The sequence below is a fragment of the Astatotilapia calliptera genome, chromosome 4 (assembly GCF_900246225.1).
Source record: "Astatotilapia calliptera chromosome 4, fAstCal1.2, whole genome shotgun sequence".
NCBI lineage: Eukaryota > Metazoa > Chordata > Actinopteri > Cichliformes > Cichlidae > Astatotilapia > Astatotilapia calliptera.
In genome coordinates, this window is record NC_039305.1 from 15,804,261 (window position 1) to 15,830,315 (window position 26,055).

At 42.4% G+C, this 26,055-nt stretch overlaps 1 protein-coding gene across 9 annotated transcripts in view; it reads left to right on the forward strand.

Annotated features, from left to right (window-relative positions):
- cep112 (centrosomal protein 112) overlaps window positions 1–26,055 on the forward strand; it is a 144,566-nt gene that overhangs the window by 49,346 nt on the left and 69,165 nt on the right. For 8 of the 9 annotated variants that reach the window (XR_003272234.1, XR_003272235.1, XR_003272236.1 and 5 more), the window contains 8 exons: window positions 1,923–2,077; window positions 2,366–2,495; window positions 2,607–2,699; window positions 2,829–2,888; window positions 4,003–4,082; window positions 14,710–14,845; window positions 17,256–17,363; window positions 23,079–23,261. Coding sequence is in view for 6 of the 9 variants with exons in the window: in XM_026165046.1 (XP_026020831.1) it covers window positions 1,923–2,077; window positions 2,366–2,495; window positions 2,607–2,699; window positions 2,829–2,888; window positions 4,003–4,082; window positions 14,710–14,845; window positions 17,256–17,363; window positions 23,079–23,261 (945 nt within the window). In the remaining 3 variants the exon portion in view is untranslated. The remainder of the gene's footprint in view (window positions 1–1,922; window positions 2,078–2,365; window positions 2,496–2,606; window positions 2,700–2,828; window positions 2,889–4,002; window positions 4,083–14,709; window positions 14,846–17,255; window positions 17,364–23,078; window positions 23,262–26,055) is intronic. The other variant, XM_026165047.1, reaches the window with a different exon arrangement.

Here is a 26,055-nt window from a genome sequence, read left to right on the forward strand (position 1 = left end):
AACCAAGTAAAGATAGAGATGCATTTGTAGCAGTGCCACATTGTCTCCACTGCTGATATTCCACTGATTGAATGGGCTTTTCCTATATATAGGATATAATTAGTAACACTGTTTTAGACAAATACAGAATAACTGGTTTCTGAAGATGGCACTAAACCTTTTAAAAAAACATTTGCTGGACACTTATTCCTCAAGCTTACTATTTCCCCCTTACTCTATCCTCTTCCTTTAATAGTGTTTGCTTATTCTATATATGTATAATAGTGATGTTTTTATGAGGACTTTTGTAAGTCTAACCAAATTCTATTATTAGAATTTGAAGCACAATATGCGTGGCCTCAGGAGACGAGTGATGATACAGGCTGCCTTCCAGTTGCTGGCTGTAGTTCAGATACAAATATTGTGAAAGGTCGTCCATCACTTTTTATGACTTTTTTTGTCACAGCTTACATATTTTGTTTTGTTTTCCCCCCCCTCTTCAAAGGCTTAATCATTTCAAAATCTTCGAAGAGGAGCGTAGCTCATAATCTAGTTTAGTCTGCACTTCACACAAAGTCATTCTCCTTCTAAAACACCTAATTAGGGGACATATTTTGGCCCCACTGAGGGTCCAGGTGTGCCGAGTCAGGCTTCAGTATGGAGACGTGTCTTCTCATCTCCTGCCAGAAAGCTAAGTGTCAGCATGCGTCCCAGAACAACACAGACTCCTTGTTCCTTTTCTTAACGGCCTACACTGCTAACACAAAGACAAAGGTCTCTCTCAGCAGCCTTGCCGGGCGCAGCTCGCATACTCTTTTCAAACGCACCATTCCCTGCCTTTCCCGTCACTCCACCTTCAGTCATCGCAATCTTCTGTCATCATCTAGATCAACTAGCACGCTCCGTCTTTAATCAGCGCCCCGTCATCGCCTTTATCGGCCCGCCTACACTGCATTCCACGCTGTCATGTGTACATACACACACACGAAGACACATATGTGCATGTTGATGGACAGTAGGCAGGGAAGGGAAGTTCTTTTTAATCAAAACAGTGTAGGAAGAAGCTGTCTGTTTACGCTGGACTTTGATCATTGTCTTCTGAAAGTCTGAATCTTGATCAAGTTTTTGACAGTGGAAAAGAGACTGAAATACCTCAACGCTGTCATTGTGTATGCTGGAGTCATTTGATCTGATGCAGGATCACCATGTTCAGATATTTAAATCGATGAAGTTATAGGCTTTTTATGATGCCCTATGTTGATGTACCAGCACTTTACTGCCACCAGCGTTAAATGTCAGTAATTTAAGAGATGTGGCTAGACTTTGAAATTGCCAGTAATATCAGGCAATTTTCACACACTGACCCATCTAACAACTGATTATTGTCTGTTACTGGAATTGTAGAAAGAAAATGCGGCCTGTGCAGTTTGCTATTATGGAAGCATTCATTAACTTTTACATTTTCAGCTGGTATCACTATGAGTTTATTCTTATGTCTCAATTTGGGTAATAAGTTTAAACAGTAGCCAGAATGTAACAGGGGAACAACAGCTGACTAGAAACATGTGCATCTGAGTTGTTTTTTTTGTTTGTTTTTAACTTGAGTCTTCGTATGCTTACATGACAGTAAAGTTTATCTCGTCTTTTCTCTTACAAAGGGGTCTTCTAAAAGTTTGCCATGTGGAGCAGGGAAGGATTTTCAGCTACAAATTTTATTAGCATGTAATAGTATTACACATTTTTGGAGTAATTATCATTTATTGTCAATGAGTGAAGTGAGAGGATCATTCAGCTGCACCGTTAGCCACATGTTAGCTTCGATATGTTCATATCAGTGACCTGATTTCTGTGGAGCATGCAATCCTCTGACTTATGCTCATTTTCCCGTGCTGACGCCCTTGGCGGTTCAAGCTGTTTGATTTCGTAACAACTTGTGTGTCCAGGAGCAAACGATGAGAGAGCTCGAGCTCCGGGTGAAACAGCAGTCAGCAGAAGGGGAGAAGGGCAACACGCTGCGTCAGAAAGTGACACAGGAGAAAGCTGAGCTGGAGATCCACATTGCATCTATCAGCACTGAACTCCAGGAGGCCAACAGACGGTATGAACCTGTTTGGCGTGTGGTATAGGGGTGGATTGAAAGATAAAGAGGAGAAGAGTAGCTAGTGCTAATATTGAAAGCTTTTCAACACTAACCAGCTTTTCATGACTAGGTTTTACTGCCATGTGCTTTTTAATTTAAATGTCTTCTTCACATCTTAAGAAAGCTTTATGTAATCTATTGCTAGTGTGCAGCGGATGGACAGTAAAAATGGTGTATGAATAGAAACGGATCTGTATGTGTGAAACTCTTTCGTGAAGTCTGAGTCAAGCTGTTAGCTTTTCACAGGATTATGATCCTGCAGAAGGAGAAGGAGGAGCTGAGCGAGCAGCATGAGCAGGCCACGCAGAAGCTCCAAGTCAAGTACGAGACCGACTTGAGCCACTTGCACCATGAGCATGCTCTCTCCGCTGCTAAGGTTCACATTACCACAACACACTCACACGTATCTCCCTCGGCCTGCTAAATTTTGCTGCTGACTGATTAATAACACACAACTTTTAGCAAATCTCTCCACTCTCTATTGCAGGCCTCTGAGGTGATGGCAGATTTAGAGAAAACTGTGGCTCAGATCAAACAGCAGCTCGAGGACAGTGAACATCGAAGACACCAACAAGTCAGGGTATGATATGATTCGGGTGGCGACGCTCATTTTAAACCTCTCTTTCGTCACTGCAACACTACGAGCTTTAAAAGTGCTTGTCATTAGCAGCTCTCTCTGACCTATTGATTCGACTCTGCTTCCTTTCAGGATCAAGAGATGAAATTTCAGCAGGAAAAAGATGAACTGCTGATCAGCTGTGAGAAAAAGGTAGTGTGTTCCTGTTCCATAAGGAAAAATCCATCTGCCAAGCTCAGTAACCTCCTGTCATTATATCAAAACCACCCCTGAACAAAGTGATTAGTGGAGATCAAAGCTTGGAGCCGCATGTTCCTCATGGTTCTCTGCTCTTGTAAAATCCTAAAAGCCTCAGTTAACAGGTAGATGTTAGGCTGGCACAAAGGAAGGCAGGATGGTAAGTTGGTAATTTAGAACAAGAATTATTAAGTTGTAAAAATAAGAAACAAGTTAGAAGCAAATTGAAATGAACTTTTTTTTGGGGGCGGGGGGGGGGGGGGGGGGGGGGGGTGTCTGTCTGAAGTATGCACTGTCTCTGTACCCAGGCCTGTGCTTGATTACCCCCTCTCCTTTGAGAGACCCCTTTTAAAGCCATAGAGCAGCCATAAAGCATAAAGTACAAAGGCTATTGTTAATGATCTGAGCTGGACCAGACTAGGCCAGGCCAGACTTCATAGGTAAAGATCAGGTTTAAGCTCCACACTGCAGCTGGGTCATCTTCAAAGTGCCACATCTTGGTGGCAGGCTGGCATACACATCTGGCTGCCTGTGAGTGATACACCTGCAAAAACTTAGCAGGCATGTGTGTTCTTTATTTGGGGTCAAGGAGGATTTAAATTAAGCTTCCCTCAGTGGATTGCTTTTGGTGTGTGTGTGTGTGTATTTCTTTCTTTTTTCCTCTTCTTTGTTTGCTTCACGAGGTGACGGGGGAATGAAAGACAGACAAGTCCGTTGTTCATTTTCCTTTTTGTTTACTCTGGAAAGATTCCTCGCTCCGCTCCCGAGGAGTGCTAAAGGATACACAAGAAGGAGACTGTGGTATGGTATCTGGACATGAGAAGGTCCCATATGGCTGCCATAGATTCAGATTGAGAGGCCCTCTAAGGCAGGCGGGATGGGCTCAGCTACTTTTGATGGGGTGATAGAAGAGATGAGACCAGATGCACAAGGTCACAGGCAGAAGAGTTTCCTTGAGTGATGTTTGATGGTGTCTGCTTTTGCACTCACTCGCACCTCTCTCTCTGTTCCTCCTATACTCTCATCCTCGCTCCCTCTTCCTCTCTCTCTCCCTCTCTATCTGTCTAAGGTTTTGGCACTTCAAACTGAGGCAGAGAAGGAAAAGGCAGAGGCTAAAAGGAAGATAGCCAAACTGGAAGAAGCACTCAGGTATGATGGGAAAAGGCTAAACAGAGAGTTGTGTTGAATTAAAGACGTTTCATGGGTAATTACATCCTGGGTCTATGCTTTAGACTCCATTGATAATTATTTAGTCTGTTTAAGATACTTCATCAGCATTTCAGCATCAGATGTCTTTCCAAAATCCAACAGAATGAGGAGTAAAAGGACGATCAGGCAGATTTTCAGGCACAAACACAATACAGAACCAACCCAGTCATATTCTGACGTTGTCACATTGCCGTTGTGGCAGGTACATGGAGAGTCACGGTGCATTATCACTATCTGTACTGAAACCGGCAGCAAAGTTTCCAACATGTCTAATGTTAGCAAGCATGATTTTTTTTTTTTTTTAAGAGTCATTAATATCACAGATTTGGGCCTCGATTTTGTGGCTTCAGACTTTATTAAAAGGAGTTGTTTATGTCTACTGACTTTGAGTCTTTGATCATAAAAACAGCGTGTATGAATTCTGTTTTAAGGCGGAGTTTGGCTTTAACAAGTCAACCCTTGCGCGCTCTCTTTGATCTCTTCTCATAACTGAAACTAGTACTGAGTTGAGAGCCTTGAAAGTCTCAGAGCTTCACATGTGACTGGTGTTTGCGATGACTTGATGAAAACTGGCAAATCTAATCCTATTGTATAAACCGAGTAGTCTCTATAGTAATGAAAGCTGATAAACAAAACTGTCGACTTTGACACAATCATACGGCTGATATTTAATGGACGAGAAACAGCCTGGGTATTGGTTAATATTAAAGAGTGTTATGGGGTGATGCACATTGAGTCAAGAAAATTAAAAAACATGAACGCTACACTGATCAATATTTGATATCAACAATTGATAAAATGGCAAAGTAATGACGTGCGGTGAATCCACCAACAGTTCTTGTTTAATTCACTTTTCCTCAGCCTCCACTCAGCTTACTACCATCATTCAGCAATTTGTTTCAATTCAGTCTCATGATTCTCATCAGTCCTGTTTCCAGATGCAGCATACAGCTGTTTTGAATAAACTAAAAAGCCATATATTTCCCACAGGAGTAAGTGAGGGTGGCCTGTAACACAGTATTTAACAATAAATATGCTCTTTTTAAGTCAGTGAGATACCCATCATTGCTCAATTGTGAAATCTGTTAAAGTAACCATATTCTGTCATTTATATACATGATTGCTTCACTCAGACATACTCATACGATTAATGAACATTGTCAGTGTCACTCTAGTGAAGGGTAAATACACTTTTGGATTGTTTAGTTCTCTCCATCTTTGTCGCCAGAAGGAAGACCTATGCGTATGTGCGCCCTCAACCCTTTCTGCCATCCAGACTGGTCCTCAGTCACTAATATCTCTTTAGAAATGTTCAAAAAATTAGTGCAGACACAAAATAGGCATTGGATTAAGTGCTTCCTCTGGATTAAAAGTGGTTAAGAAAGAAAAGTAAAAAGTAAAACTCACTGTGGCTCAAGTTTAAAAAAAAAAGAAAAAAGAAGTATGTATGAAGTATGAAAGGCGATCAGTATTAAAAAGATGTCCAAGATGAGCCATATTCTCCAGCATCTGTGGAAAAGTGTCAAACATTTTGACTAAGTGACGACATCCAGCAAGGATGAGGATTCAATGAAGGATAAGATGAGAAGTATTAATAACATTAATAATGCTATGTTGTTGGTATGTTTGGTCTAAGGCACATATACAAAGATTGTGGAGCCCCGTGGTCCACAACAATCAAGTTTTCAGTGAGCTGCACAAAGAAGCTCAAAGACATATGGAGTCTTAAGCATGTGCATTTCATTAATGTGTCTGCAACACATTCAGACAACTGCTGTGACAACTTTTAAGGACACGCAATCGAATGGTGGCGAAGGATGTCTGAAGGGGAAGAATGTCAGTGTTTCTTTGGGCCTGTCTGATTGTTAAATACACAACGCTTTGCAAACACATTCACTATGTTTTCAGCATGATATACTGCTGCAGCTCCTGCTTCGAGGCAGTTGTGTTGAGCGTTGAAAGTGCAGATTTAACTGTTTCCAATAATGATTGCTCACATACATTGCGTGGTTCAAGAAGTTATTGTAGTGCACAAATGCAGGGCAATGAAACAGCTTTACCTAAATGGAATGTAGCCACACCTAAATAGTGTTGTTAATTAAACTTGTAGCTACAATGTTTCAGAATGCCTACTATAGAGGAAAATATTATTAAAGGAATGGATAAAAAATAACATGTAATCTACTCTAAATGCCACATCCAACACTAACTCCTTTAGCTTCAACACTCTCTTCTATCCAGAGCTGCATATGTTGAAATGCTCGACTTCAGCAGACTGCAGACAATCAGCAAACCAACCAGCGAGCCAGTCAGTACATTCCACTGGGTAATTAATCCCATACAGGGCCATATTACTTGGCCACAAGCAGATTATAGTTTCTGTGGCAAGACTAGATCATGTTCTGCACAATTAAACAGAGCGCCGGCTCGGCCTATTCAGCAACTGTAGCTCCAGTTCCAGCTATACATGGCCCAAGCTCGTCACAGTGCCATCACTCACCCCGAGTGGGTTTTAGCTGTTTGTTGTAGCATAATAGAAACCCAAAGGTCTTCCAGGGTTCTTCTTCTATGGTCAAAGTGGTCTTAGACAAACACTAACAATAACACTGTGGCTGTTTGAGGAAAAGATTGTATGGTTGTTACTCCTCTTCCTTTCTTTCAGTCACCATGATGCAACAAAAAAACACATTTTTCTAGCATTTAGTAAATATCGGTGTAAATATCATAAGGGGACACTGATGGTTGTGTTTTCTTATTGTTTGCTTGTCATTGTCAGCCCAGCTACAGAGAACGTCCTTAAACACAGCAGACGGATCCGTTTGTGCATAAATTATCCTTGTTGTTAGTATCAGTAACGAGCCAGTCATTCCCTCGTTTAAACACTGAAAACAGCAAGTGGCCCGTTGGGCTCTTAGCTAATTAAATACTCAGGCTGCATACACACGCACACACTTTCTCGAACACACTGAGCAGCCTGATGTCTGCTACCTGCCTGCTGCCGTGGCAACACTGACGGCCTTTAAAGGCGATCCAGCAGAACTTCAAAGTCAAAGCAAGACCGCACGCAGGTGTGTGTGTGTGTGTGTGTGTGTGTGTGTGTGTGTGTGTGTGTGTGTGTGTGTGTGTGTGTGTGTGTGTGAAGATTGGAGGATGAATGATAAAATTAAACAAATAGAACTGCTCAAGAAACCTCCTCCTTCAGATACTCTGCGATACATGCATCTGTATAATGCATGCACAATGATCCATGCAGACTATGTGAACATAGATTTATTATTAACAGTCTTTGCCTATATAAAAAAAAATATTTAAAAAATCCACAAATTTATATTTTTTTCTTAATAAGTTGATGCGACTGCTGGTTGTGCATTTTTAATGGATCTGATTATTCATATGTAGCATAAGTAAGTGATACCCATTCAAAGTCTAAGAAGAATATGATCTTCTTGTCCTGTCATGCAAATAAGCATTGCTGTGTCAGTTTGAGTTCCTGGTCTGTGTTACTATGGCAACAACAACAGAAAGCACTACAAAGCTGCGCTGGGAACAAGTTTCTCTCCTTTTTTTTCATCCCAACGTGCCTCAGATCATTACAGGGCATTAGCATGGAGATGGAGAGATACACCACAGATAGTGGTGGTTGTGGATGGGGTAGTAAAGAGAGGAGGGAGCTCATCTGGGGAACAGCTTGCCTGCTTTGCAACAACGACCTCCAAATCACAATTTGGGGAAAATAGAAAACCACTCAAATTTTTAGAGTAGAGAAAAAGAAAAAGGTTGTAGATTATGGCGTTTCTTTTCTCTCTGAGACGCAGGCATCGTTTTATTTTTCATGCCGCCCTTCCTAGAACTTGTATCCCAGCTGCGTTAAACAAAACCACATCTTTACTAAGGCGTGGTGCAAACTTTGGTTTTGTCTCTCTGATTATTTACACTTTGGAGTGGCTGAAGTAGCACTTGACTGTGAGCGGCTATCCAGTTTCACACGCGGCATCATTAATATGATGTTTCAGTCTTTGATTTATTTAACAATCCATCTCTAGTTTAAAGTTTGTCGCTTCCCTACTAATGTTGATTTTTTTTTCTTCTTTTTCGGGGGGGGGGGAAACGTCGCCTTTTTTCACTGTTTATTCTCTAATCAGCTCTTGGCAATGTGTGTTTCCTTCTGGCTGCGTGTCATTGTTCACCTTGTGCATACCCATATGCATGCATGAGATAGGGTCCCTCATGCATGTCCTTCTACTCTTAAAGATAAAGGATTCATCCAATGCCTTCTTTCATGCTAGTGTGTGTGTGCGCACACTTTTTCTACAACTGGGTGTGTCTTTGAAGTGGTCTTATCTTTCTCAGCATTCCTCTCCCATGACAGGAGGGATGGAGGGAAATAGGGATGGGGTCCTGAGAGGGACCAGAGGTAGCCAAGCAGGGGCCATCCAGCAGCACGGTTAATGTTCAGGTGCAGGAGGAGCAGGTGGAGGTATGGATTCTGAATATTGAGAAGCTTCAGTGGGGCTCAATATTGACTCCCATGATAACTACTTTGAAAGGGGGAGTTGGGAATGGGTTAAGAATCAGTTCAATACCACAGATTTGACAAAATGAATATTCTGTCCTTTAAATAGATTTTGATAGATTTTTTTTAAATGAATACTTATTTGTATGTTTATTATTCAAGCTTGTAATGATCAGATAGCACTGCAAGGATATAACTGAGTCAGTCTAACCAGTATTTCCTCCTATTTCTGAATACTGAATTAGTAAAGTAGATAATGAATAAAAATGAGCAGTAATTCTGGTTATTTGTTATTCAGCTGTTATTTGTCATATTTAATCACCCCATCACTTAATGGTCTTACATTTTAATATCCTGCTTTAATGATTTTTAATTGGTTTTCTCTGCTTTCACGGTCGTCACTCGAAACCAAGCTTGGCATTTCTACGCGAAGCTGGTTTTCTTCCAAATCTGCGCTGAGAGTCTGAATTTAGACCAGCAGGCTCGCTTAGAGCTGATGGTTCAGACTGCACGGATTGTCTTCAGGGCTTTCATTGTTTCACTCAACTTCATCTTCCACTGCATTATGTTTGGGATATGTAAATACAGTAGTCTCACTTTAGGGACTTGTGCCTAGTTGATTTAGCATGTTTCCATTGTAGTCTGCATAATTTGTAAAGCCAAATAGCATTTTAAGGCAACAGCAGAGACAGGAAAACCAACTTAGAACAACATTTTCCTAGATTTATCTCAAACTTTTATTAAAAAATTGCTCCATTTGGTTTTTTGTTGCTGTAGTTTGAATCGGATGTATAGAGAGCACAAATAACAGCCTTCCCTCGGCGTGTCTGCGCTACACTAAAGCGACAAGTTGTTTGGAGGGAACAACTTTTTCTTTAACGCCTTGGAACTGAGTGAGCTCCAGAGCTGGTTTGAACAATGACAAACATATATTGTTCTTTGTCTTTTTGCTCCGTCCCACCCACCATGTTTATCCACCTACATACTGCTACTGCCAGTGTGTGTTGCACCAGATTCATTATTCTCTCTCCTTATTGGTGTTTAGGTGTTTTTGAGGTACGACTCACTAACTAGTGTGAGGTAAAGTCGTTTTTCTTCTTCTTCTTCTTCTCCAGGGATTATGCGAGAGCATAAACTTCACAGCAAAGTTTGAAATGTCATCATGTCAGATGTCATATCCTTCTAGTTCTCGAGCAAAGCACTCCAAAGCGATTCCCTTTGCAACTTCTCCGAGATGTGGAAATCAGCTACTTAGTTATTGCATTGTCGCGTATTTCTGTGACTGATCTGGTCTAAGATATATCAGAAAATACTGAAATATATTCAAAATGTAGCATCTCCACTGGCCAATTGATGTGTCTTATTTTTGCTCCACAAATTCATATTCAGCTTGACTGAGAAAAACTGGAAAGCGGTTGCCTTTGAGCAACCGCTTGTTGTTCTTTTGATTATTCAACTTAGTTGTTGCATCTTTGATTCATCGTTTTGCCACAAAATCTTTGGGGTTTGGCAAACTGCTAGAAGGTTGGGGCTTAAATTAAAAAAATAAAGGTCAACAGTCATGTCTTTAAAGATGCTACCGAGGCAGCTGTTCCCTGCAGGCACGCGGACGACTACATGTGTAGATGCCACTGTAGGCGGAGGGCTGTGCTCTTTACGTTTGTGGCTGTTTTTTTGTTTAATTTATTAAAGTGAAATGCTGCTCATAAACAAGGCCAGAACTGTAGGTTGGCTTTAAAGCCATCCAGCTCGACGATGCTCTGTTTTCTATTCCCTCTTTTCTACCCTTTCTGCCTTTAATATTTTCTTGCCCTTGTGCTATCTCTCTTTTGTGTTCACTTATTTGTGGTCTGTCTCTTATTCTGTGTCTGTTTCTGTCTTCTTCTTTTTTTTTCCCACTCTCTCTCCCTTTCTCTTTCTCTGGGGATGCAGATGAAAACCAAGCCTGTTTTATTTTTTCTTCAGAGGGCGCTGAATATTTCAGTTTTGCATTTTCTCTCTTTTTATGTGCTCTCGCTTCTTTTCTCCGAGCCCCTTTGATGTGTCTGTGGATTCGTTATCATTCCGTTTGGATGAGCTCACAGACGCAGATGTGGAGGCACTCACATGCACTTGGCTCTCTCTCTCACACACACACACACACACAAACACACACTCACACTGACTCTCTGGCTTTTTATGCTAGAGACCAGCGGCATCCACATGCAAGCGTGCATTCTGGTCTGTTTGTCAGTCTTTTCCATGTGCTGCTCCACCCACATCACAGCCCATACAATTCTTAAATGCTCTTGCTTACATGAAAAGAATATTTGCATAAGCAATTAAGAGTTTCGTCTTTGTGCACAGACGTCAGCGGGTGCTTTTGTGTCAACTGCATGCGTGAGCCTATATACAGTAACTTCATTGTGTATCCGCCATGTGCTCGCGCACTCACACAGGCGGCACGTGGCACCGTGTGGTCAGAGGAGTCCGGAATATGCCGGCATCCCCGCACCCCTCCTGTCTGCCAGGCGGCTGGATGGCGGAAGCTCCTTCACCCTCTCTAGTACACAAACACTCTTCTCTCTTTGCCGCCCTCTCTTCCTCCCCTTTAAACAGCTGTTTAAGGATTGAGGGATAAGAGGACTTCCTCTTTAGCGAAGGCACATCTTTAATTTGAGCCTCCTCTCCTTCCACTTTTCTGACCAGAGATCCATTTAAAGCCAACAGGCCGCCCTGGCGCTGGCACCCCTCTCCTTCCCTTTCCCTCTCCATTTCTCTCTGCCAGGCCTCCTTGACTCCTTTTTCGCTGTCCTCTCATCTCACCCTCGTTGCTCTGTTATTGATGGTGACACGCTGTCTACCGCTGTAGTGACCACACACGTTCACACGTGCACACACACACACACACACACACACACAGTTATGCTCCCGAGATTCCCCGAAGAGGCCAAGCGTTCACCTGCTCTCCTCAGCTTAAGAGCATAATATGTTTCAATCTGTCACATACTTGAAGTTAGCTACAGTCACTTTTTTTTCTTCCTGTGTATTCTCTGAGGTATAGGCCCAGCAGCCAGCTCCAACTTACTCATAGTGCACTCCTTGAGTAGAGTTGTCAGTCACACAGAGAGTTTGGGATTGTGGCTCATGAACAAAGGCCTCTGTACACGCACGTGAGCGCGCACGCACGCGCAGGCTCAGTTGTCTCTCAAGCGAGACACACACCCAATTCTTTTCTCCCTCTCTCTCTCTCTACGCTCTCCTCTTGGAAGTTTTAAAAAAAACTTGCTATTTCTGTGACATCCATTTTTCCATCTTCCTCTCTCTTTTCCTCTTTTTTTTCTCTTTTTTCCATCTCAGTCTCCCCACATATCCTTTGTGTCTGTCTGAGTCCGGAAGGCAGTCGTGCAACGAGACTGATTAATAATTACAGAGTACACAAAATTGGGAAAGAGGCAAAAAAAAACAAAAAACACTTTGTCGTTTGATGTCCAACATGAGAGAAACCAAAATTACAAAGAGACAGAACTCTATAAAGAGGAGAGAAAGCTTGCACATTCCTTTCTCAATCCTCTGCTTTTGTTCTCTGCTGTTTTGTTTTTTTAATTTTTTTTATTTTATTGCCTCCTCTGTTTTTGCTGGGGGGGTTTTATCGCCTCAGTTTCAGTTCTGTCTTTATAAACACCTAAAGTTGTTTCTTTGATTACAGGAAGAGATTAACCACTTTACAAAGCTGCAAACCACTATATGCCTTTCTTTAGATGTACTTCCAATTTTTCATTTAATTTATTTTTTAAGTTGTGCATGGATGCTCATAATCATGCTGCTTTTGACAGCCTTCCTGCTTTGTGAAGTACAGATAAATGCACGGAGCATAGTGCCTCCCCCTACCACCACCACCCGATGTGTGCCTGTTGTAATTTAGTAATAGTTGTACTTCTAATTGGTTTAAAGTCCCACTGGCCAGAATTTCATTCTCGCTGCTGCTTGTCTGTCCAGAGGGAATAATTATCCATACCCTCTTAGAGTAGCAATTTACAAGGGAGCAGAAAAACACAGCCACACATTCACTTATACTCAAAGCACTGCATAAGGCACACTGTAAAGAGGAAAAAGTGCACAGTCAGTCGTACTGTCCCCCCTGATATCGTGCTCTTTGTGCTTGAATCAGATGAAGCATCTTGAAGGGTTGAAATAGTAGCTGCAGTCCATGTACCCGTTGTTGTAGTTGCACATTTAGTGTTACTTTTTGTGAAAATTAAATCAATTCACGCAATTCTGTTTTTAGCAAAGTCCCATTTATGCACTGTACATGGATAACAGATGCTGTCGTTAAATTATTATGATCTGTTTTTTGGTGTTTTTAAACCTGGGTGCGCAATTCTTAAGTTGTTTATTCAGACTATATTCGTGCACGCCACACATGTGAGGAGCACGTGTGGCGTCATTAAAATACGAACGTTATACGAGTGTAAGGGGATAATATTTTCCAGGTTTGTGGGGGGTTTTTTTGGTTGGATTTTGTCAACATGGTTTCATCAAGAAGTGTCATGCAAGAGATGAGTGAATCTGCCAAATTCCAACACTTCGAAATCTACTGTGGGTATCATGTGACAAACACTTGGAGGTGGCAGAACAGATGTGCGTGCTTTTGCGCATTATTTTTCACAGTCAAGTCTGAGTCGAAGTCATTGGTGACAACAGAGTTTTGTCATCACAATATTGAGTATAGAATCATATAATAATAGCAAACGTGTGTCAACTAGTCTGTTGTATATTTATTTTTAATTCTTTAGTAATTTTTTAGTTTTTAATATTTTTCATATAGCTGTGTATTTTCTTATGTCTGCCTTTATTTCAGTTTTTTTTTTTTTTAATCGGTTAATAAACCAAAAAATATGCAAAGAGGTGCAAATTTAGAGCAAGAAGTTTAGCCTGGCTCCAAAAATATTTCGGTTCATTTGCATCTCCAGGTTTGAATGTCAGCAGCAACTTTGTCTGGTGTCAGTTTCGTGATTGACTGACAGCCTGTTCGTGGTGTCACGTGTCTCCTGCCCAGCTCTACCCTCCCGCATAAGCAGGTGTAGTGGATGGATGGACAGAAATTTAAAAGCTGTTTACAAAAATAACACCTTCACACACTTCCCTGGCTTCTAGCGCTGTCATTTTTTTCTACTCTGTATCCCTCCGCCCAGACACACTCCCTTCCCCACCTACCTTCTGTGCGTTAAGCTTGACAGCTACATTGTATATGATGTTGCGGCTGGGCCTGTTGGCTGGGCTCTGACAGTTCTCAGTATGAGGCCATCCCTCTCAGTGTGCCTGTCAGTCCCTCTCCTCTTGGAAGACTGTGACCTGACATTTACCGGCAGTAGCATCGGCACGCCTGCCTGGGAGATACAGCCACGCATTCCGATGAGCGAGGCTATACCGCATGCACAAAGTGACATATTTTAATTTAAAACAGGGTGAACGATAATGAAGGATCATGGAAAGTCTTCACACATCGTTCAACATGGGAAAGAAACTTGTTGTTTGTTGAATATTTCACTCTTTGATGTCGAGAGAAAGCACCACATTAAAGCTCAGTCTATCGTGTTTGATACATGAGTGTTGCTGAGTTTTTAAAACTTCTATATTATCAGTGAACCTAAATAAACTTCACAATACATTTATAATCATTAAATTGCAAAAATTGTCAGCTGTAGCAAATTAAAACTCATATATGCAAATTAATATGTCATTATTTAATCGTTTGTTAATTTGTCCTCAGGTTCCATAAATACTCTATTTTCAAACAATTAGAATTTTGCAAAATAATATGGCAATTATTTCACAGTTCAGGTTTTAAAGGGTCAACCAAACCTGATAGTGTGTATGCAAAAAGAACAGTGATGATTTTCTGCTTCTAAGGTCTATCTTCGTTCTCTGTCTTTTACTATGAAACTACTGTTTTGAGAAGTTCTACAAAAATAAAAGTTTACTTTCTTTCTTAACTATTTCTGGATTTCTTGTCTGCAATTGTGTTTCTATGGCTATGTAGTGTGTGTTCATTTGTGTGTGTTTGGTTTGAAGGGAGAAGGAGAGCCAGCTGGACAGAGCCAGGGAGAGCCAAAGACAGCACATCCAGCAGGCAGATATGGCGCTGGAGCAGTTCAAGAAACAGGTGGAGCTCAGCTCTGAGAAGGCCTACGCTGACATGAAACTGCAGGTCCGATAACGCACATCAGCGCGCGCCGTAATCACAATGCATGCGAGCGAACACGGGCTGGCATCCACGCACACCTGTTTTCTGTTACACGAATGCATCCATATTCATGCGAGGACTGCACATTCCTCTTGTGCAATGTTTGTGTTTCCTGTTGTGTGCCAGAACAGATTAGTGTTTACACATGCACACACACTTTAACTGTAACCCTGTGTCAGGTTTGCTGTACCGCAAGCAGAGTGAGCTGCCTGCTTGGCAATAACCAGAACAATGGGCACACACACACATGCTCTTTATATTTTTTCAGCCTAACCACAGAGAACATATTCTGCAAGGCATCATTTTTCCAGCACCTTTGCTCTTACACTGAAAAATCTATATGCAAGAGCCAAGAACATTATCACCCTCAGGCCCTTTTTTGAGCCATCCAGTCATTCCAGATGAATGTAATTATTTGTAATCCCGCTCATTAAGCAGGTGTATTCACTTCACCGCTATCGCACAGTGAACTCTCTTCTTGTCAGTGGGCGTGACGTAGGCTGGTCAGGTTCCAGAGGAGAGCAGGTCGCCGCATTAAGCAAGCAGACTAATTAGTACGTCGGGCCTGCCTCGCGATCAGCGCTGCCTCGCTGCGTGGGCTGCTGCTTATTGGGAGAGACTTCCGATCGATACGCACTCGGCTCGAAAACTTCTGATGCTGTTTTACTAGTCAGTTTAGCTATAGGCGCTTTTGTCAAGCATTTACTGCGTGTGTGCAGTATTGACCAGGCTGCACCGAGTGTGGTCCTAAATGTTTTAAAGGGCCCAATGCTGGAGAGATTATTAAGTTTTAGTTGCTGGTTATTTTTATTTATGTATTTTAAATGGCTAATCATTATTATGTCTGAGTGGGAGTTTTGGATATTCGTGGGCAAACAAACTAAACGTTATTTCCCAAGCCTGAATTTAAAATACCCTCTTGTATTTCAAAAAGCGAAGAAGAAGAAGAAGAAAGAAAGTGTGCTGCTTGCATCTGATGCATCTGAGCAGAAAAAAGGAAGAAGATCCCATTCAAGTAATAAAGCATATTCAGGTGTTGTCGAAGCTGGGACTTTCTTGAAGTTTTTGCGTTATTGCGAGTAGACTCTTTTGGATCGGTGCCACAACACTGAATATTTTTAAATATTTGCACAGGAAGACAGAACTTTTGTTTGCCTTCTTTCTTTCTTGTTCTTGCTACTTGAATTCAAGGCCACATGTGTGGCGAGCGATGCCTTGGAAAATGTCTATATCGGTGCGCCACTTCATCCTGCTACTCTTTTCTGATGTTCTCATCCTTCCATCCTGTTGCTCATTCTTTCTTTTCCCGTTGAGCCCCCCCTTGGCATCCTGATCTCCAATCTGACTTTATCCTCAGCCCACATCAAAGCCATGGGAGAGGGGAGCAGTCTCTCCTGCATCTCTGTCATCCTCACCCCCCCCTCTTTCCTCTTCTTTTCCTCCCCACCCCACTTGTTCATCGCTGCATCACGTTCTCCGGCTAAGGCTTTAATGTTGCAGAAAGAACTTCAAAAGAAGTTTTTACTCCCCCCCCCCCCCCCCCCCCCCCTTCCTTCCTTCCATCACCCATCCATCCTCTCGTCATCTTCTCTCTCTTTCTCTGTCTGCAGATAGAGTTATATCTAATGGATTATCTGTATCACCCCCTTCCTCTCTCTGTCTGTCTCTCGTTTTAAAATCAGCATCTCACTTTTAGAGCTCACTTTAAAGGAAAGAGTCTGCCCTATTTTGATTTTAAAAAAAAAAAAGAAGAAGAAGAAGAAGCACCACGCAGAATCAAATCTCTGTTGCGCGCATAGTTCAAAGGAGGCTTCGGCATTTTAAATGGATTAATCAAAACACATTTTGCATTTCCTGAGCGTTACACACAGCGTAGCCCAAATACAGAGGCGTTTGAGTAAATTGCATTTCCAATTGTTGCTGATTACCGTCACCTGAACAGGAAAATCGGAAAAAGGTAGAGTGTGGGGAAGTAGAGTATAGGGTAAATACTGCGGAATCCCTTTTTCCACGAAAACACAAAGACAAAGGCTTATAAATTTTTATGTGAACTGCTTGCGTAACAGTGCAAATTATTTAGATTTCAGTTTGAGTAGATTTATATATCAGCATGCTGCGTCATTCCAGCATCATCACAGGAATTCGTTGTGTTCTTTCTCAGTGGCACTTCATTAATCTCCAATTAAAAGACAAATATTCCCGGAGCCTCACTTTCCTGCAGATCCCAGGTGTTATTCTGGTAGTTTGGTGTATGAGATTTACTGTACTTGCGATTCTGCAGAGATATTTCTAAATATACATATATTATATGACCAGCCTTATGCTTGTGTACTAATTAATGAACTTATGTGCTGGATTCTTCTGATGCCTTTAGATGGAGAAGGTAGAGGAGGACCTGAAGCGCTCCAGGTCCCTCAGGGAGAAGCAGGCCAAAGAGTTCTCGCAGCAACTCGACGACCTCAGACAGAAGTTCGAGCAGCAGGTCTGCGAGTTTCTAACTCACTGTGCAATTGTTCTTGACTTCTGTGCTCATCTCCGTCATCGCCATCATCGTGTTATCTTCACTCTATTATCAGCGAGCACTCGGTCTATTGGAGACAGCTAACGGGCGACTGACATCCATTTGGAGCAGTCTTGTTATTCCTCCCCATCTGTTCCGTCTGATTAATTTCTCATGATAAGGGGCATGTTTTAGATTAAGCTTAGATTCCGGCTCAATAAATATCTTAAACGTGGCCAATTGAAAAGTAACGCAATCTGCATAGAAGATGTGTAGCTCGCTTATCACCCCATCTCACTCACTCTTCTTCAATTAAGAGTCGAGAAACCATTTTCACAACCCATTTGAAATCTGGCTCGCTGATAGAGACGCAGCAGATTCAATTAAACCGCAGGAGCCGATATTAGTGTTGGCGGCTGATCTTACTGTTGGAGGCAGAGAGCGTCACTTTTATTTCTGTTACTGTAACAAATGTAAACAGTATTTATATACCAAATAAAAAATAAACTATCTAAATTACTCCATACGAGACTTTATGACCATGTGACACCACGCTTGTTTTGGGCGTGGATATTACTAACGGCTGTGACATCTCTTTTTTCCTCATCTATATCCACAACATGATTGCTTTCCAGGCACCAAATAGCACTCAACCTTTGTGTTAATAAGCATGCTTACACTCATTTCCAGGCCAGATGGAGTTTACGTTGCGTGTAATTTGCTGTAGATCGCTGTAAATGGGGGGGATATGAGGCCAGTCTTATATCTAAGGAATGGAGAAACTGTGCTTCATTATCGATTTGCTCCATGGCTGAACAGTTGGGTTTGTAATTAGAATGGCATTTATAAAATAAAATGTTAAAAAATAGCATATTTTAAAACCACTTAAATATAAAGACTACAGTGTGTTGAAATATTTTTCAAAACATCCCCGGAAACTGAAGAAAGGGCCGGGACATAAAGCGCTTCACTGGCTGCTGCAACGATAAATCGTCATATAAATAGACACTGCTGGTTAAACCATTAAACAGATTGCATTTGCATCTAAAAGACACTGTCATCCCCATGTAACCATCCAGTAAATGCAAAGATTTATCAGTGTTTTGAATGCCAGCTACAGCGTATTGTTCTGAGAAGTCATAACTAACGGGTAAACGATCAAAGGTTTGCAGGAAATATTGAAGTGACGATTATCAGCCACTGCCACGCTGAGTGGGGGTGCAGTTGACAGTTGAAGACAGCCACATAGGGTTAGCGGCACATCAGAAAGGCTTTTGTCTTAAAGATAAAACATACATGAAAACAATGGACCTGTCTCTGTTATGATTTTGATATGAGAGCTGAGATTTGCTACAAAGAGTTTGGAGGGGGGGTGTTTTTACACCTAGGCATGTTATTATTCATGAGCTACTCTGTGACCAGCCGCTTAATGTTAGACATGCGTTATATATTGTTTTGAAGCAACTCCACATTCTTGACTTGTTTCCTTTCTCTCGTGTCTGTGTGAGAGTACATTGTGTTTTCACTCTAGAAAAGCTGGTGTCACAAGATTTCTGGGGTCAAGGTAGTTCATTCAGATGTTCACAAAAGAACACTCCCTCCAGTGCAGCTTCGGGGGGGGATCTGTGTGCGAAGGAGTTGTTTTCCACTTGACCCCCAAGGCAATCAGACATCGTGGTTTCTGACAGAGCTCTTTCTCTTACAGTCTGGGAGACGTATCAAGATTAAACGGCTCATCGCGACCTTGAGAGTTTAAATACACAACCGGCCTCTTTCTTCAGATGTTAGGTTGGAACAATAAATACTAAAGCAGGCTGGTTTATTGTACAAGTCGACCGGTGATATTGGTGTCAGTGAATATGTTGAGATCTATGGGAGAATGTGTAGCTGCAAGAATTTGGTAAAAGTATATCATACAGGAGGGAAAAAAACACTTATCAAAGTTTATTTGGGAGCAAAAATGTTTTTTCTAGCCAGTGATAAAATAATAATAAAAGTATTGCATTAGCTGTTCAGGAATTTCGGTCTTTTATGTAATAAACAGTTCTCCATTTCACAAACTAGGATAATTTTTAATACAAAAATTGTTTTTAAAACTGAAATGAAATGAAAATCCTTTGCGGTCAGTGATTGCCTAAAGTCTTAAACCCATGAACATCACTAACCTCCCTTGCGATCCCCTGATAGGCCTTTACTGCAGCTGTTATTAGATGCTGCTTGTGTGTGGGTCTCTCTACATTCAGTTTCATTTTCAACAACAGAAAAATAGCTCTTTTGGGTTGAGATCAGGTAAATGACTTGGCCATTGAAGAACAGGACCTCTGTGGTTGCTTTTGCAGTATACTTTGGTTCATCATCCATGTCATCTTGCTACTTCTATCAGCAGACATATGACCAATAAACACTAGTGACGTAGTTACACTGCCATACATGAATATGCATGGTTATACTTGGTCATACATGCCTGCTAGTTCTAGCTCGGCCATACATGCCCATGCTACGACACTTCCTCCACCATCTTTGATAGATGATGTGTATGTTTTAGATCATGAGCTTTTTCTCTTCTTCTACATTTGTTTCTCGTACCTTCATTCTGGTACATGTTGATCTTGCCCAAATTGTATCCATTTTTTTTTTCCCCAGAACTATCCGGAGTCTTACATTTTTTTTCTTGCTAACTCTAATCTAGCCGTCTTGTTCTTGAGTGTAATGAGTGGGTTGCACCTTTTTGTAAGTTCTTGGCTGTAGACTTTGGCAATAATACACATAGCTTTTCAAGTCTGTTCCTGATATGGGTTGACATTGTGAAAGGTTTTTCTTCACCAAAGAGAGAATTCTACAATCATCCACTTTAATTGTCTTCTATGGTCTTTTAATTCTTTTGGTGATGCTGAGCTGGGCAGCGCATTCCTTATTTCTACCTGATTGCTGATTTGGCCACTTCTGCAGTTTTTGCGATCTCTCTGGAGCTTTTCTGGGGGCTTTCAGCCTAACCCTAACCATGACCTTTGTCATTCAGAATCAGTGAACAGCTACCGAATCCAAGTTCAATTCCACCTGCTTGATTTGTCGTATAATAACAAAGGAAAACATATAAAAATGGCTGTGAATGCGATAATTTTGTTGAACTCTTTGATTTAAGTGAAAGTCTGCACTTGAGTCACATCTTAAATGGTCAATTTAAAATCCTCTGTGTGCAGAGGCAAAATTACATGTAGATGTACAAGACGATACGTATATTGAACACATATATCAGCAATAAATAGAGTGGCCAGTTGCAGTACAAACCTGTAGTGAGATTGAAGGTGTCTTTTTTTTTCTGTTCCTCAGTCTCTCTCCACCCGCCTTCATGCACCCCATTCTCCCCTGCTGAGACCAGACAGGCCTTCTGTTCTACTCTGCTTTCCTCCCTCCTCTCCCCTCCGCCTTTCCAAACATTTTCAGATTTCCCTCCCCAGGGTTGAAAGAAGCCTATTACCTCACTGTCCTGCTTGAAGGCATGCAGCTCACACACATACACAACCATGTCAGTCCAGGCTGACGGGAGTCGTGCTGTGCAGTAACACCCGACTCACTCTGTATCTACGGCACCCAGCTGTGCCATACCCGTTTCAGTCTTCCCTCATAAGCACCATGCCGGTCCCTTTAAGAACCACAGCATCCAGCATCCTCTAGTCCACAGTGGCGCTACGTGATGTCACAGCCAGGCTCCTTGCTATGTCTGCTCTCTGTCATCTCCTCTCCGTGCTTTTCTAAAAAGATTTTTCCACCATCTTGCCCAATTCTTTATCCTAATTTCTCCCGAGATCCCCTCTTTCCTCCAAACCTCCCCCCATGGGCCGAGAGTCTGAGCAGAAAGGAACAGTAAGTCAGGACGTCCTCCGCCACTTTCTCTTACCTGCTGGGGAGTTCTTGAAGCAGCTGCGCGCTGCTCAATCCCTCAGCTCTAAAATGTACAGCTGTATGATTCTGACTCTTCGTGTGGGACAATGCATTCTAGCTGTGGATCTGATTTGCATGTGTTATTTTGTTAAATGGGAAAGGAGGTGAAGGCGGTGCAAGTTGTCACTAGAATTTTCTGTAGACATCATCATCGGCAGCATGTGAAACATGTTGCGCTTGTTTCGTGTGGTGTTTGCCTGCCTGCTGTCCTGATCTGTTCTGAAAAATGGCATGTGTGTGAGGTTATCCTGAGGGTGTGTGTAATTGTTTACTTCTGCCATGCCATCAACTAAGCCTCAGAGATAAAATCCATTTTTATTCAGTGATCCTTTGATTGCTATTTGCTGAGGTTGAAGTTGAAGTTCTCCCAAAAGTAGAGGAATACATTCTTGGCTGTCTAAATCAAGTTTCTATTGTGGCCTTCGTCTCAGTGCCAGGGATGGAATCCGGCTTCCTGTAGATAGCCCCTCATTCATCACCTGCTCTGAATAGCAGGCAACGTTGGAAGATATAACCATGGATAGAGCAGGCAGCGGGCACAGAGGCCGTTGATCTCCGCTTCTCTGGCAGGCCAGGTAGGGTGCCGTCATGCACAATGTGCGGGGGATTAGCTTCAAAGCAGGGAGGCAAATGGGCCCCAAGCCCCTGCTGTCCTTTCAGGGCTCCGACTGGGCCTGCACGGTGGGATGGTGTGGGGGTCACTTGTCTCCCCGCCATGGGGGAGTGGGAACGGAACGGAGCCTGGGAAAGGCTTGGGGGCTTGGGGCTGGGAGCTTCACTGGCAAGGCTCACCTCTCAGCAGGTGACTCCGCTTACAGCCAAGATGGAATACAGACTTGGTTCAGCTGACAGGATGATTAAGCCCTGAAAAATTGGGGCTTTGCGTCCCATTAGAAGTGTTTTATTTTGCTCTGCTGTATTATGTGTAGGTGATTGCAGCTCTGCTGAGACTAAAGGCTTTGCTGTGGTGTTTTTAACTGCTAACCACGCCTTCTTATTGAATGGTTGGTGCAGGTTCTTACTACACGCTGACTGCATTAGCAGTATAAACCTCAGTTACATTCTGGTGGCATAGATATTTACATTTTGAGAAAATGGAATTGATTTTCATTAATATGCGCATTTTCTGTCAGTTAAATTCATTCATAGATTATAATACAGTACCAAGAATATTTTAGCACCTTCTCCTTTCACCTCTCTTTCCATTTTTTTTTCTAATTTGGGTTTATAGTAATCATCATAGTCATTGCCTAAGCCGATTTTCACATGCTGTCAGGCGCATAGCATGGGGCATTGGGTAGTTGCTGCAGCCAGATGGCTAACCCCTACCAGCTTGCTTGCATAGCCCAAACTCGCAGCTCTTTTATATGCCGATCCCAGAATAAGGCGAGGGGGACAGATTTGAAGAAAGAGGAGTGGGACGTGGAGGGCCAGTCTGTACAATTGGCAGGAGAGGCGGGAGGGCGGGGGGAGCGAGCCAGATGTAAACACATCACATCATGTCGTCCTCTGACGACGTGAGGAAGCGGCAAAACTTTTCTCGCTTTTTTTCCCCCCTCCCCGCACTTTCCTACCAATTTCGCCAAATTTGGCTTGGCACACGCACGGGGGTTCTTGGGTGCAGGAAGAGGGTTTGACGGAATAGGACGAAGAAAGGATGGATGGATCGGTGGATGGACAAGTTGTCATGACGACAGGGTTGCTCTGAGTGTGTGTTGGCTGATGAAGTCTCTCTTTGCCTGCTTGTCCAATCAGATGGCTGAGCAGCGTATGCAGCACGAGCAGGAGAGGACGCGGCTACAGCAGCAGCACAGCGCGGAAAAGGACAGCCTGGTCCAGGAGCACCAGCGGGAGGTGAGCAGCCTGGAGAGGCAGGCCAGGGCCGCCCTACAACAGCACCAGCAGCACACCCAGGAGTGGAGGAAGCGCGATGCCCAGGTAGGGGGTCTCCACTGATCCACGCACTCGCACGCACACACACACGCGCTGACCCGCCGGTCTCCCGTGGACAACCATTTTGTATTTTGCTCATTGACGTTTTCCTGGGGTTTCAAAAGCACAGCAGGTTGAGATACTTTTTTATTTGAAGCAAGACATATATTGACGTGCGGCGCGAATAATTTTAGAAACCGTATGTTCAGCGCAAGAACACAGAAGATCGTACATGCTGCCGTTTGAATTAAAATCTGTTTTGAAGCAATGTTGCACGCGACAAAAAAGTTTTTTAGAAATGGAATGAACAAAACGCAGAATGGCACCGTCCCAACTTCAAACGATTTCCCCGTTGTATTTTAACTCACTTTTTATCGCAGCAGGCTTTGTGTAAAGTGTAAAGACCAAAAATCCAAAAGACCCACAGGTATTTATGTAAAGGGGAAGAAATCAACGCTGTTGAGTGCCTAGCTTTTATTCCACAACCATGGTTTGAATTTGTGTTTTAGATAATTGTGGACGCCCTGTAAAGCGCTTTTTAGTCCCACCAAAGTGAATTTTTCTGCCTGCCATTCTCCTTTCACCACAGGTAGCTATCACCCTCCGGAAAACAGCGATTATTCTCTTATTGCAGCATGGTCAGCCACAATGAGTGTATGACATTTTGGGTCTATATTAACGGATATCCCTGACAACTGAGAGACTATGTGGTCACCATTTAACCAAAGCAGCAGGGTTTCATCTCAGACCCCATCACGCACTGTCTTCGCCTCTCTCCAGCCTGGGCAAGACTGGAGCTCTGTGGGGAGCCATTCGACAAACCAGCCCCCAGCTGGGGTTTGTATTTGACTCTTCAAGCTTCTTGATGAAATGAACATTGGCATGTAGAGAATTTTGTATATTGGCAGTTAGCTGACGATGGGAGCCCAGAGAGATTTTTGTTACGTTTGTGGACCGAATTTCCTCACACCGACTCTGGTCACTCATCGCGAATGGCGAGGAAATCAAACCTAGACAATTTTCTGGTTAGTTTTTGTCCTCACAAGACAACAATAACTTTAAATGCAATAAGAATGAAATAGTTTATACCTAGTAAAAGCTAATATGCAGCAGTGTTATGCTTTAAGGAGTAATATACACCTGAGCCTCCCCAATTAGACAAATTTGATCAGTTTATCCTGTGTCTACGGTTTGAGTTTTAACATTAAAACTAGATGCAGTGCTCCCACTTAGTTTGAAAATGAATCCATATTTAGGATACGCTCGGATTTGTTTACTATAACTTTTATTTTCTCGACCCTGTATATCTTTTAGCCATATCAGTATACTTCTACAGTAGCCAAGTTATTGCAATATAAACCATCTTCAAGGCTGGAAGCTGTGTCAAAAGACTAACCAAAAAAAACCTGAGATGTTTCTTTAGATGCCGTCACCACAGGACACTTCCACTGATAGCATGTCGCCCTGCTCGTGTCAACATGACGTGCAGTTTGACAAATCTCACAATCTCAGCTAATGTCAGTCACACAATCTCAGCAAAAAAGCAAAAAGCAAACTTCCCCAGTCCTCATTTCATATTCTCAGTTCCTGTTTGCTCCTGCAGCATTTTCAGCAGACATCAGTCGCCTGCCTAATGTCAGATGTTAAAGCGTCAGAAATCAGGATTTTTCACTCAGGCCTCGGAAAGATGGATAACTGATGGTTTGTGAGGGGGGGTGAGCTGGTTTGACTTCCTGTGTGAGAGCAGATGCACAGATGTGCTGTTTGCTGTTAAAAAAGAGCCACAAGCTGGCAGACTGTCAGCCCATATGTATTAAAAATATGCCTATTATATACATACTTATTATTAAACACAACTGCAGTGCTGTAGCTGTGTTTTTCCACTTAGAGCTCTGCCACACTGATATCACGTGGCTGTTTACATGCGTCTCTTTTAAAAAAAACAATGTGTGAAAGTTGTGATATAAGAATTTAATTTTAAAAAACTTTTTATTTTTGTTGCATGCAGACAGTATGGAGCAATTCCTTGCAGGACGTGTTACACCTCATTCTTTTTTTGTGTTGCCGAGCTCCCCCTCAGACAACAGTGGACCATAATATCATCAAGCGACAGTCACAACATCATCATATCATAACAGATAGCTCAAAGGCTTGCTGTGGCAATAGGTCTCAAGCCCCTGTTTTTTTCTGCCTAGCTCTTCTCTCTTTCTCTTAGTCTTCCTTGAATCAGTGGAAGGACAGTTGCAGCTAAAAAAAAGTTGGCAAGGACAGAGAACAGCTAATGTCTGTCACACACACTCTCAGGGTGAGTAATGCCCACTCATCCCCTTGATGTGGTGGGACACTAATAAATAGCATTCCTGTCTCTTGGCTTGTGTTTGAGAAGCAGAGCCAGTGAGTCGACTCACACAGGGACACACTGTCCTCATCCCACCAGAGTTTATCATCCAGGAAACTCTGGATTCTTCCACTATGTAGTCGCAAGTCAGCGGCGTTATCGGGGCTACGTTTGCGTAAAGGACGATCATATGCAAGGAGTTATCATTGTTTACACGTTTACATATCAGTCTTTTATAATCACGGGATTTCTAAAGAGAAAATATTGTAAAAGAGAGGGGAAAAAGTAACATGGTTCAATGTTCTCATTACAGAATGAACTAGAGATTTTGAGCTGGTTGAACCATTAAATTGATGAAATGTCTTGCTGGTGAAACATGTTTGCCCATAGCGTGTTTTGTTAGCTGATTAATGCCCCCCAAAGGACGAAGCAGCACAAATAATGATGGCATGGACTTTCTCG